Source organism: Helicoverpa armigera, chromosome 8 (genome assembly GCF_030705265.1).
Source record: "Helicoverpa armigera isolate CAAS_96S chromosome 8, ASM3070526v1, whole genome shotgun sequence".
Lineage (NCBI taxonomy): Eukaryota > Metazoa > Arthropoda > Insecta > Lepidoptera > Noctuidae > Helicoverpa > Helicoverpa armigera.
Genome location: NC_087127.1, coordinates 4,274,393 through 4,287,917, shown reverse-complemented (window position 1 = coordinate 4,287,917; position 13,525 = coordinate 4,274,393). Strand labels below are relative to the sequence as shown.

Here is a 13,525-nt window from a genome sequence, read left to right as displayed (position 1 = left end):
CGCGACGCACGCGTGGCGCCCGCGCTACTCACACGCCCGAGGATCGCGCACACCTAATGTGGTGGCCTAAGCCGGGACTCCACCGAAATGTTTGCATTAGTTCACGAATAGGCAAAATGTACCTGTGTATCTGTGAGAGTCCACTTCATGTGTTCGTACTTGAAACCTGCAGCTTTGCCAAGATTTTCAAAATGTACGCTCGCAATTTGTCGTTTCTTGGTGGAGCCAGAAAATCAAAAGAAACAGAAGTGTTGTGTACTGTGCGTCACTACCGCACACCGGGAAAATTTCGCTCTTGCGGAGGACATTTATATACCATATTTTGTGTCATACGTAAACAGGACGACAGTTAGTATCCACCGAAGCACTTTCAAAGATCTGATGAACGAACAAATCAGACCTGACTTGGTCACCTGGGGCCAATCAGAGCTCTATGAAGCGATAATACGCTTTGGCTCCTACTGTTATTGTGGTTTCTGAAAATTTATTCACCTCATTCAACGATGAATGTAATTCTGATGGTACTATTAAGAACACTTGCTTAGCGCAGAAGCTGACGTTGGCAGGTCAACTCTTTTGACTTCTCGAATAGGATGGTTTTTGTGCAATGCACACCTGCAATGCATTCTGGATTAGGATAGGATATAGGTGGATAGGATTTGCAACAGAGAACAATTCTGTCTTTGTGATTAAATGACATCAAACGTAGTTTTATATAAAAGGTGTTTTTTAGACTTGGCTCGGGTCTTACTGAGACTGTTCGTAATCGTGAACGGTGTATTTGCGATCAGAAGTTGAAAGTAAGCATGTCTCTGGTATGCTCCGCGTAATTTGGACGTTTTCAGACGCATAAAGCATTTTACGGGTGTATGGTATTAAATAGAGAAAGCTCCCATTTCTTATCTGCACTTTGTATCTGGGCTTGTTTTTAAAGCTACAGAATCCTACATTACCTACCTCACGCTTAGCAGCGCTTGCGAGAGATAGATCCTCATTTCTTCTAGGATCAAGTTTACATATTTTGCATCAGAAAAAATAATTAAGGTCTACTTAATACTACTCACTCAAAGTAATTTGTTTTTAAGGCCACCACATTAGTGGAAGATAAGCTAAAGTATGTTTATGAAAAAATCCTGATATGAACTCCATCTGTAAGTTTAAATGATAATTTATTGTTCCACTAAAGTCATCATTTTTGACATAACGTACAAAAAATCATTTAGATGGCACCGTTTTAAATTTGGCTGAGAACTATTAATTTTCTTTTCATCAGGATGAGTCAAAAAACACAACTTTTCACCAGGGGCTAATCAAAAAAACGCGTGTTTGTTTTGTAATAAAAATGCAGTTTAGTCAAAAGTGTGTAGAAATAATTTACACAACTCTGTTTTATTTTCATTTATTAATTTAGTCGTCTTTTATATGTACCCGAAAAATATTTTTATTTCTTAATTATTAAAATAACTGACATATCTCCTTTTTCCATAACACGGTACAAATTAAAAAAAATCCTAGAACGACTCGTCTCTTTATTTGCTACTAGCTGTTGCCCGCGTCTTCGTCTGCGTGACAAAATACTACTTATCCCGTAGGTGTATCCATTCACATGACAGTATAATTAGGATTATTACTTAGCAGCCGCACGGGTTGATCGATGAAGGTAGTTCGACGATGTGTGACTATTTATCTAAACAAAAGAAGTAAAGTTTGTGACGTTGTGGAAATCTCTGGATCTAGTCAACCGATTGGAAAATTATTACGTAAGGGGCGAAAGTAATAAGGCACGCCACCATAGTGGCGGTAAGTCCGGTCTCAGGTCAGTCGGTCGTGAGGAGGCGCCTGGGTATCACCACTGTGCGGACAGCCACGAGGACACGGTGGACCACACAGTCCAGGAGTGCCCTGGGAAGGGCACCGCCGTATTCTCGTCGAGGCTTTAAGCGGCGGCAACCTCTCGCGTCCGGCCCTGGTTCAGGCCATGGTCCAGGGCGAGAGGGAATGGGATGCCTCCTTCTGTGAAGCAGTCATGCTCGAGAAGGAGGCGGCGGAACGTCAGAGAGGCGTACTTTGGGTAACGTGGTGTCCAGTTCACTGGTTTGAGGAGATCAGATAGGCACTCCAAGTAACATATTGGTACTCAAACAGATTCGGTTTGACTTAAAGCCAACACCCACATAATTTAATTACACTCTAATATTGATGTAAATAGTAGCGTAGTTAATATAACTCCCTAACTGAAAAAATCTTGTTGATCTTTCAATAAAGTTAGAGAAGCGGGTGTGCATGATGATTACTATGAGTTGGTAAATACGTGATGAAGATGACCACATTCACTTTACTGAAGATGACTGGTCTGGCTGTAGGTGCAGCGTGAAGGAGTGTCAAACTCACACTGACTAAAACCCACCATGTTTATTCTAAAGTTCTTAGTATCACCGGTACCAGATCACCGGTAACTCTTTCAAACAATGTCGCAGCCCTAGTAGGCTTTGGCTCTGGTGGGACCCCCATTGCCATTCGCTGACTCTCCTTCCTCTCCAAGGAGACGGAAGGACGACGAACCACCCAAACTCACCACCCACACAAACCCACGCCAACGGTGGCCTGGAGTCGTCTCTCGACTCCCGGCTCCCGAAGAGTCTTCCACGTCCACCGCAGTGCTTGCGATGAGAAATGCAAATTTTCAGTCATTCCGCCGCCGAATGATTGCTACGCAGAAGGAGGAAACGGCATCCCGTTACTCGCGCCGGACCATGGCTTGAACCAGGGGCGGGTGCAAGAGGTCGCCGCGCCAATTGCCGCCACGGGGACACGGCGGCGCTCTACCCAGGCGGGGCACATTTGAGCAAAACACGTTTGACAGCAATTCTGTCTATGTAACTGAATGATACCCAACATAGTTATTTTCTTTTACTTAGCTCGGATCTGATATATCAGAAGTTGAATGTACGTTTCCGAAGGCGATAAAGTATTTAACGTGCGTATGGTATTAAATCGAGAAGGTCCCATTTCTTTAATCTGCACTTTGTATCTGGGCTTGTTTCTCAAGCTACAGGAGTCTTGCTTCACACTCAGCAGCCCTGGCGAGAGATCAATCTTCTTCCTTTCTTCTACGATCCTTACGCGTTACATGTTTTTCACTACAATAAAATTTATTGAAGGTCTACTCAAAAGTACTCATTCAAAGTTAAAGTTGCTTTTAGGCCACCACATTCCTGGAAGATTAGCTGAAGTTCACACTGCCCCGCATCACGCTGCATCTTGCGTGTCGACGCACCTACGCGCGTTCCTGCGGGAGTGCAGATCTGCATCATCATGCGGGTTTTTCGCGCACTCACGCGCGTAGGTGCGTTTTGTAAATTGACGCACAGTGGCTTCCATTTTCAAATATTTTATGAAAACATACTCAACTCCATCTATGACTTTAAAAGATAGTTAATGGTTGCGTGAAATTCAAAAATCCATAGATGGCATTGTTTTAGATTTGGCTTAGTATTATCAATTTTCCTTGCATCAAGATAACAATTATAGCGAGATTTTGATGAGGCACGGCAAACTGACAAACACTATTAAAATATCTATGGAAAAATTAGACCCAGAATTACAATATGGCGAATTACGGAAAATGTACAACTCCATCTATGAATTTAAATGGTAATTAATACGTTATTTTCCACCTCGCTGCTTTGTCAAATTTTATGTATTTTATATTATATACCACAGATGGAACCACTTTAACCTTGCCTTAACAATTTCATAAAATTTAATTTTTCTCCCAAGTTACTTATAAAAGCGTTATATCTGTGTAAAGATTGATAATAGGCCGATCAACTTTTATAAGTTCAACATTCAAATATTTGTTATTACTGAGCACGCTGCTACAGAAATGTTAACAGAAGTAATCGTTCATTGCTCATGCCCCGTAGGTGATAGAGTGATACTATACACCCTATATGTTGAACCGGCCCCCAGGTAATATTCATGCAAAATTTGATTTAAATCTATGCAGTACTTTTCGAGTTCAGTGAGACCAAACATACAGACAAACAGACATACAGACATACAGACAAACAGACAAAAATTCTAAAAACTATATATTTGGGGTCAGAATCGATAATAGATCACCCCCCAAGTATTCTTTAAAAAAAAAATTCAATGTACAGTTTTGACTTTCCTATCATTTTATTATATGTATAGATTATTACTTACGTATATACCTTTTTTTTGGCAGGGGGTAAATCCTCATGGACTTCCCTCCACCTGGGGTCTGTGGAGGGGGTGTGCCGGACTCTTACCGGCTAAAAACCCACCCAGTGTTGCCTTCAATTACCTATTGTCGAGGGCACGGGTATCGCCAAAGCATTCTTCCGCACCCCCGACAGGTATTGGCCCCCCAGATGTTCAAAGGCGGGCCCCGTCATCCGCTGTGGCCGTCACCCAGCGTCCACAGCAAGCTCCACTAAAAGAGGCGCTCGCAACACAACGCCACCGTTTCGAGGCCTGTTTCTGATCGGACGACAGACGCCCCCAATCTGTCGACCGCAGGCCGCGCCCTATGGTGGCCGGAGATCAGTCAGCCTGCGACGTCCTCCACGTCTGCTGCGGGCGGGGAGAGAGGAAGCAGCTTCTCTCTCCCTTTCCGCCGCCTCCTTTAAAACCATCACATCCTCACAAAAGGAGGCGACGGTGTTCCATCCATCTTCGCTGCCGACCATGCAGGACAGGACAGCCGGCAGCGAAAGACTTCCCGCAGCGTCTACTGCTGCCGCTAGGTCACGGCGCTGCGTTGCCCCAGATGCCACAGTGGTGGCATTCGGGCGTGGGCTCCCGACTGATGCGACACAGGAACTTTCCGAAACACCCATGTCCGGTAAGGACCTGTGCCAGCCGGAAGCTGAGGGCGCCGTGGCGTCCCTCCAGCCACTTCAGTATGGGCCTTACCACCGCGAGAGCGGCGTGCCCTGCCGTGGGTCGCGCAAGTCGCTGCTCCCATTCCGCAATGAGGTCTTGGCGGAGCTCTGCCCTGCGCACCTCAACTTGCTGAGGCACGATTCGAGGCGCTCGGCCCGCCCCACCGCTTCCTCGCGCCATGTATAGAGTGACGCGAGGGCTGTCGGTCTCGAAGTCCCGGGATCCGGCTAGGAGGCATGCAGCTTCGAAGGAGATCATGCGGTATCCTCTTATAATCCTGATGGCCATCGCTCGCTGTGGTCTTCGCACCACTGCAAGGTTGCGGGCCGTCAGGGTGTTCGCCCATACTGGCGCGGCGTAAAGCGCCATCGCCCGCACGACCCCCATATAGAGCCTCCGGCAGGAGGTATTGGGTCACCTGAGGTTGGGCAACAAGCGTGAGAGCGCTGAAGCTGCGACCAACAACCGAGGAGCGAGCCGCTGGAAGTGTGGACCGAAGTCCCAACGACTTTCGAGAACGAGTCCCAGGTATTTCATTGTCGGCTCCACAGCGATGGTAACCCCTCCCACCACGATACTGGACCCCGGAGGTGGCTTCTTCCTTGGCCTATGGAAGCAAAGGGCCTCGGATTTGTGCAAGGCCACTTCGAGGCCAAGACCTACCCACGACCTGCGCGATACTGGCTGTGGCCCGAATGGCCGCCTGCCGGTACGTCTACCCATGTGCTGTGACTAGCGTGTCGTCAGCGTAGCATATCACGCTGACGCCGTGGAGAAGCGCACCGCGCAGGACCCATCGTAGCCAATGTTCCACAGGAGAGGCCGAGAACCGACCCTGAGGAAGAGATGTTCTGACGACCCCATCCTTCTCGACCCGGGTACACGACAGCTCTTTCGGATAAATAGGCCCCGATTATGCGACGGAGGTACCCTGGCACTCCATGATAACGGAGCGCCTCCTTTATGATATTCCAGGGCAGGGTGTTGAACGCGTCAGCGATGTCATGCGACACCGCCGAAACCACCTCGCCCCGGTCGACTGCTTCCTCCGCCAGGACCGCCAGGACCCTCACGCGCATGCGTGGAGGAAGCAGTATAGCGTCAACTGTTGAACGCCCTTTACGGAAACCATAGTGGTTGTCATCCAGATCCGAATCAGCTCATAATTTAAAGGTTTTAAATCCATCATACTTACGTTAAATCGAACTTGTTAATCCTATTCATTTCTGTAGGTTTCAACACTCAAATTACCCACGTAAACCATAATTTTAGGATTTTTTGCACCGTTGCACTAGTAAAAAGACGTCAACTTCGCGCGCGAAATGCAACTAACGCGGAACGACGAATATGAATTTAGGCACAAGTCGACTTATCTCATATACCTAATTTTATAAGTAAAGGATCACGTATGCAATAAGAAGATAACTAGACAAAACTCCTTTTTACTTTTTAGGTTTTGCTATATATGACTAGACTCGTATTTTTTATTGGAGATTCACGAAATAAAATACATTATATTGACTTATTTCCTTTTTACCATGATAGTTCGTAAAATTTTGTACCCAACTGTGTAATTAACTCATTTTTCACAATTTCTGACTCATCCCCTTTTGCCTTAACACCACAGAATTATAGTTGGATTCTGATGTGGCACGGCAAACTGACAAACACTATTGAAATGTCTATCGAAAAATTACACTACGTGTTAAAATATTATGGTGAATTACGGAAAATACACAACTCCATCTGTTGAAATAGTAATCCTGTATAAAGAATGTATGGTAATATTGTCATTTACCACCTCGCTCCTTTGACAAATTTGATGTATTTTATTAACCACAGATGGAGCTACTTTAACCTTGGCTAAACAAAATTTTCATTTTTTTTTCTTCCGAAGTTACTTATAAAGTAGGGTGTGTAATTTTTTTCAACTTTGGAATTTTTACATTTAATACCTCTCAAAAGTTGCTATCTTGAGTGTCGTTAGAAGTGGCATTTATATTTTTTTTATACATACCTACTTATGGCTCGCTCAACGACCTTGAAATTTTATAAACATAGTGAAATTTGGTTCGGCATTGGCAGGTTATATTTCTTACTTCTATGCACTTAAACAGTTATTTTATGATAACTGCATCGTTAGTAATACGACCGAGTGAAAAAAATACAAATTTTGGCAGTCCATTGTTTTTAATACCTACTTATACGCGAGAGCGTTTTCAGGACCTATTGGTAAATTGCTATTGTAAATTGAAAATAGAGAAATCACTAAATTTGAATTAATCGCCGTTTGTTTACTAGACCTATCAATGATAAAATTAAGCTCAGATCAACAATATTGTGTGTGGCAGTGTCAACCGGATCGGTTAGCTACGATTTAGCAAAACGGTTTCCTGGTAAAATGGCTCATGACTGCTAATAGGATATTACGACTGTATGTTTCTACAGAACTGACGACAAATGGACTGATTTTAATGGCAATTATATCTGCAAAACATGTAGTCCAACTTGATTTCACATTAAAATAAACAGCTCATGTCAAGACGGAGCTAGAAATTTGTGGTTTCTTATTAAAAGCTCAAGATATCTATCTGAAGACATAAAGGCTTTATTGGATCCAGTAATAGAGCGGAACGCATATTTCGATCACCAAGAAAACTTATTGCTAATGCTAACCGATAACAACGAGCATATAAGAGAACTTGGTTGCAAAAGAATTATAAAAGCTCGCACTTTGCGACAAGCAACGATATTTGAGATCTTCTGTTGTTCCAAAAATTTACTTTGAATGCCAAAATTATTACAACATGATTGATTGGCAAGGCAAGTTTCTGGTTTTAGCAGAACCTCCGCTAATGCATAATTAGGAGACTGATAATCTAAAAAAAATTGTACTTAGATGAAAGAAATATCGAGAAATTCGAGTTTCCATAGTTAACTCCTCCTCCGTTGTCGGCTTAACACATCTTTCGACAGACTGAGTGTGACAGGGAAGCTATGGAAAGTCAAATTCGTCAAGATTTCCTTCATCTAAATGTTTTAAACATTTTTTTTTGTATTTTTGCTGGCAAGCAAAATTCTAGGCAAATAATGCCAAAATTCAACTCAGAAACAGATTTTAAGTAACGTATTTTTATAATATAAACTTAATTATTTTTACTTTTTATCATTTTATTTCCTTATTCATATATGTATTTAAAGATACACGTGATATGGTATAAAGGTATGTGAAAAAATTTACATAAGAACCGACTTAGAACTTTACAGCAAAATATTTTTTTTTCAGTCATTGATGTCGCTTGAGCGAGCCAAAAGTATATTAAAGTCTGAACTTTTTTGACATTTTCTATTTACGTTTGTTGCCCTTCAACTTTTGAGAGGTATTACGCAAAGAAATAACAAACTTTTTTTTTCTCCATACAATGGTGACACACCCTATTATAAAGGTGTGATTTTCTGTGTAAAGATTAATAATAGGCCGATCAACTAATATAAGTACAACATTCAAATGTACAGTTTTGACAAATAGATTGCGTGTCGTAATATTATACATCTTGAATTCACAAAATTAATCATATCTTTTGATAGAGTGAATCGATTTCGATGAAACAAAAACTAAGTAATACCCCAAGTTACGTAGAATTTTTGTATATAAGCATTGTCTGCATTTAATTCGTAGATTTTACGTGAATCGCGAACAAACAAACAGATAAACAGACAAAAATGACAAAAATGATGGAAGTGGGTTCTGTTAGTTATCCTTTAAAATGCTGGCTATTTTTTTTTGTCAATTCCTTCAATGTACAAAAATTACTTTTCTACAGATTTATTATATGTATAGATTATAAAAATTAGATTGAGTAGTCCTAAATAAAAAAAAGAGATATAAAAGGTGATAAACATGTTTATATTATTGCTTAAAATAAGCATACGAACAAAAATTCTAAAAACATTATTTCTTTTTTGGCGCAGTCAAAGCTAAATGACGCACGTTGGTATCAATTTAATCAATTTTCATTAGCGCATGTTAACAATCAAATTATAATACTTTTTGAAATAAAAAACAATCATTACATACCTACTGATTAAATGGCTACCAATTTCAGTAGTCTTAATTTTCAACATAATAGTTTTCCTCAGTAGTTTCAAAGAACAATTAAGTATATAACGGGTTACAAATGCTACCTGTGTGTTACAAGTGTCTGGATTGACCGCCGAAATCGTAGTATAGGTACTCCGTTTTGGTTTTGCTGACCTTTAAGCCCACGATCTCCAATCTCAACTACCATGCCTCCAGTCTGCTCTGGACCTCTGGCGCACTCTCCCCCACCAGAACAATGTCATCGGCGAAAAGCATACACCAGGGGACCTCCTCCTGTATGTCCGCTGTAAGGGCGTCCATTAATAACAGGAAGAGGTGAGGACTGAGCGCCGACCCCTGATGTAAGCCAACGCCTACACTGAAACTGGCGGTAGTGCCGGCTGTAGACCGGACTTGTGTACTGCATCTGCCGTACATCGCTCGGATCAACTGCAAATACGTTCCTGGCATACCTTTCTCCTTAAGGGCCCACCACAAAACCTCACGGGGTACCCGGTCATATGTCTTTTCAAGGTCAACGAACACCATATGCAAGTTTTTGTGTGCGCTCCTGTACTTTTCGCTCAATTGGCGAATACAGAATATAGCGTCCGTTGTACCCCGACCAGGCATAAAACCAAATTGGTTTCGTGAGATATCATTCTCTTCTCTCAGCCTTCTTTCAATAATTTTCTCCCAAACTTTCATACTTCATAAGTCGAGGGTCTGACAGTCCGTCCGAAAATCTTTTAATTGTAATTTTTTCATTGAGTGGACGTAATATCTCAAATGCACTATCATTACCGTCGGCTTGGGCTATTGTTAAATTGACAAATAAGTTCTCTAATTCACTACCGAATGCTTCAATAGATCTATGGCCTTGTTTTGAACGCTGCAATTGTGCTTGAATCGCGACAGGAGATAATTTTTACAATAATTTCGATTTCTATCTACAGTCGAGCACATTCATTTTATGTGTCACAAACATCATCATCGGCTCATTGGTCAAATTAACGATGGTGTAAATCACCCTTAATAGCTCTAGTTGAGAAGCAAACAAAAATGAAAACGTTATACTTAATTTATTTATTTACAAACATTATATCTATAGCTTACGTATTATTTATGATTTAATAATCGCCATCTACGGGCCCATACAATACTGATCCAAAAACAATTCCATGCATACGAGCATAGGTAAGATAGTGAAGTATGTATCTACATATACTGATTTAGTTATTGTGCCGTAACATAAGTAAATATTAATGTAAGTGTCTGCAACATAAAAGTGCCGAGTTAGCTAGAATAAGTTAGATATAAGTTTTCATTGTAAAAAGTGTTGGAATTGATTATTACATACCGGACAACCGAACTACGAACATGTGTTTCCTTTATACAACCCAATCAACGCACCATATCTCATGGCGACCCTGCCTAAGAAAACTCCAAAACTCTAAAGAAGATCCGACCCCGAAGAAACTTCGAAGATATGAAGAAACATTTTTAGAAGATCAATGCCTACGAGATCGCAAAGATACATAATAAGAAGCCACAGACTACAGCCACATACTACTATTGACTTCTACAGCTACGACATGGGAGGCCAGCAGAGCAAAGATTAAGTTATAATCACTCAATCTACCAACGGAAATTCAAATGCACAAGCGTCGCAGAAACCTATGAACTTGAGTGAAATCCTCATCTGTCAAATGGTAATTTGTGGTCCGTTGCTACATATTTTTAACTTAAGTCTAAAGCAAGCGGTATTTCCTGAAATATGGAAATTAACTCGGGTTGTTCCGGTACCAAAAGGAAGTTTGAAGTCGCAGGTGGAGGGATACAGGCCGGTGGCTGTGCTATCAACTGTAGCCAAGGTATTCGAGTCTGCCATACACAAAGCAATACACGAGCAGGTAAGTGCGCAACTGTCGGAAGCACAGCACGGGTTTCGACTTAAAAGGAGTACCACCAGCAATCTCCTTAGCCACATGGCTCATGTGGTACCGATAGTAGACAGTGGGGGGCAAGTCGATGCCGCTTACTTCGATTTTCAAAAAGCGTTTGATCTGGTGGACAACGACGTGCTTTTAACAAAGTTAGCGGCCGTTGGTTTTACACCACATTTACTAACTTTTTTTGCCAGCTACATGAGAGATAGGCAGCAATATGTTGATTATGCGGGGCGTACATCACAACCTTATTTTACAAGATCTGGAGTTAGTCAGGGCAGTAATCTTGGACCTTTAGCTTTTATACTAATGATTAATGACTTACCAAAGATAGTTATAAAGGCAAAATGTCTACTGTTTGCTGACGATCTTAAACTGTCCCTAGCTATTACCGACGAACAGGACTGTGAAGTGCTTCAGGAGGATATCGACAGAGTAGTGAACTGGAGTAAGCAGAACCTTTTAAAATTCAATGTGTCGAAGTGTCAGACTATTAGTTTCTCTCGGTCGCGCAAACCTGTCCTCTGTGATTATAAGGTGGACGGAACACCGATGCCTAGAGTCACAGAGGTCAGGGACTTAGGGGTTCGCCTTAACTCGGGGTTAGTGTTTCGTGATCACATAGTGAATTGTTGTAAAAAGGCATTTAGGAATTTAGGTTTTACTCTTAGGATGGTACATAATTTTACTAATATTAAGGTTATAATAGCATTATACAACGCTCTAGTCAGAAGTCACTTAGAATGTAACGCAGTCATCTGGTCTCCACATGAAACTAAATATAGTATTATGTTGGAGAGAGTGCAAAACAAGTTTATTAGGTATCTTTATATGAGGTATTACGGGGTATACCCGTTCTATCCCTTAATGTATCCCACTTTGTTTATACTGGGAATGGTAGGATATAACGAGCTGAGAGTCAGGAGGGAACTGGCACTCATATCGTATTTAGTCAAAGTGCTAAGAGGTGTAATACACAACCCCGATATTCTGGAGCAAGTGGGCGTGTGCGTCCCGGACAGATACGTGTGGCGACGGCGCCGGCCGCCGCTGCTGGCCGTGCCGCGGGGGCGCACTAAAGCTTTGGTTTCCTAGGAAAGCGGTGCCGTCATATAGCGGCCGTAATACAGCGTAATAGTAAATGGGGCGGTTTCCTAGAGAGCGGTAACTGACACCGTAACTTCAAAAACGCAGGCGTACACAGGCGTTCTCCTGTCGGTACTATACCGACAGGAGAACGCCTGTGTACGCCTGCTTCCTGGACCTGTCAAAAGCATTTGACATGGTGCCATACAATGTGCTGTGGAGAAAAATGAGGCTTAACACCAAGCTACCTATGGAGGTTATAAGTTTGTTTAGATATTGGTATGACAACCAAAGCAATTATGTGAGATGGATGGGAGAATGCTCGGATGAGTATAGGATGGAATGTGGAGTAAGGCAGGGGGGATTGACCTCTCCTACTCTATTTAATTTATATGTGAATGAACTCATTGAGGAGCTCAGCAGTGCTAATGTCGGATGTTCAGTGGATGGTGTATTTATAAATAATATTAGCTATGCTGATGATATGGTACTGCTGGGCCCCTCAGTCAGTTCCGTGAGGTCACTCTTGACCATATGTGAGCGGTATGCATTGGCCCATGGGCTCAAGTATAATGTCCAGAAGAGTGAGTTGCTAGTTTTTAAGGCTGGAGCTAAAACCTACTCCGTTCCTCCGATCACACTTAATGGAACTGTCCTCAAGCAAGTGTCCAATTTTAAGTACTTGGGTCATTGGATCAATGAAAACCTAGCCGATGATATGGACATGGAAAGGGAGCGCAGGGCATTGTCGGTAAGGGGTAACATGCTTTCTCGCAGGTTTGCACGATGCTCGCGTGACGTTAAAGTCACATTATTTAAAAGCTACTGCCAAACGTTATACACGTGCAGCCTGTGGAGCAGTTACACTAAAAAAGCCTACAATGCTCTGCGCGTCCAATATAATAACGCGTTCAGGGGTATGTTGGGGCTCCCTTGGAGGTGCAGTGCCTCCGGTATGTTTGCGGAGCATAGCACGGACGGCTTCCAGGCGGTACTTCGTAAGAGAATGGCCTCCCTGTGGTTTCGGGTAAAGGGGAGCAGCAACACGCTTCTGAGTGTGTTGTCGGACAGAGTTGACGGCCAGATGCTCAGGCACTGGTCGTCGATGCATGTTCATAATAATAATCACTTTAAATTTTACTAACATAGAATTTAAGTTTCTCATTTTACTAACATAATATGGACTGTGTACTGTTGTGTGTGCTTAGTCTGAAATAAATATTTTCAAAAAAAAAAAAAAAAAGCGGTGCCGCCATTTGCATGACGGCCGTCTTGACGGTGTCAGATAGTTTGGTGAACGTTTTATTGAAAGCGGTGAAGCTTTTTAATGTATTTGTGGTTTTTTTTTCGGAACAACGTCAAAAATTTGTTACAACTCTTGGAGCAGCGAGGACGACGAAATTTTAATAGATTTCGTTCGTAACCACGAAGCAATTGTATAATATAAAAAGTAAAGATTATAGAAAAAGTCAACTAAAACAGAATTGGTGTTGTGAAA

General features: G+C 42.2%; 1 protein-coding gene and 1 pseudogene across 1 annotated transcript; one reads left to right on the top strand and one right to left on the bottom strand.

The window, feature by feature from the left end:
• Positions 1 to 4,551: 4,551 nt before the first annotated feature.
• Positions 4,552 to 5,701, bottom strand: LOC135117192 (uncharacterized; annotated as a pseudogene).
• Positions 5,702 to 10,980: 5,279 nt separating this feature from the next.
• LOC135117211 (uncharacterized) lies at positions 10,981 to 13,242 on the top strand. The gene is made up of 2 exons (XM_064035804.1): positions 10,981 to 11,543; positions 12,136 to 13,242. The coding sequence occupies exons 1-2, from the start codon at positions 10,981 to 10,983 to the stop codon at positions 13,169 to 13,171; spliced, it is 1,599 nt and encodes a 532-aa protein (XP_063891874.1). The 3' UTR covers positions 13,172 to 13,242.
• Positions 13,243 to 13,525: the final 283 nt, after the last annotated feature.

Coding starts and splice junctions, on each gene's coding strand:
- LOC135117211 (XM_064035804.1), top strand. CDS start 10,981: ATGGCTCATGTGGTACCGATAGTAGACAGTGGGGGGCAAGTCGATGCC. Junction 11,544..12,135: donor GGGGTTCGCCTTAACTCGGG/GTTAGTGTTTCG, acceptor TCAAAAACGCAG/GCGTACACAGGCGTTCTCCT.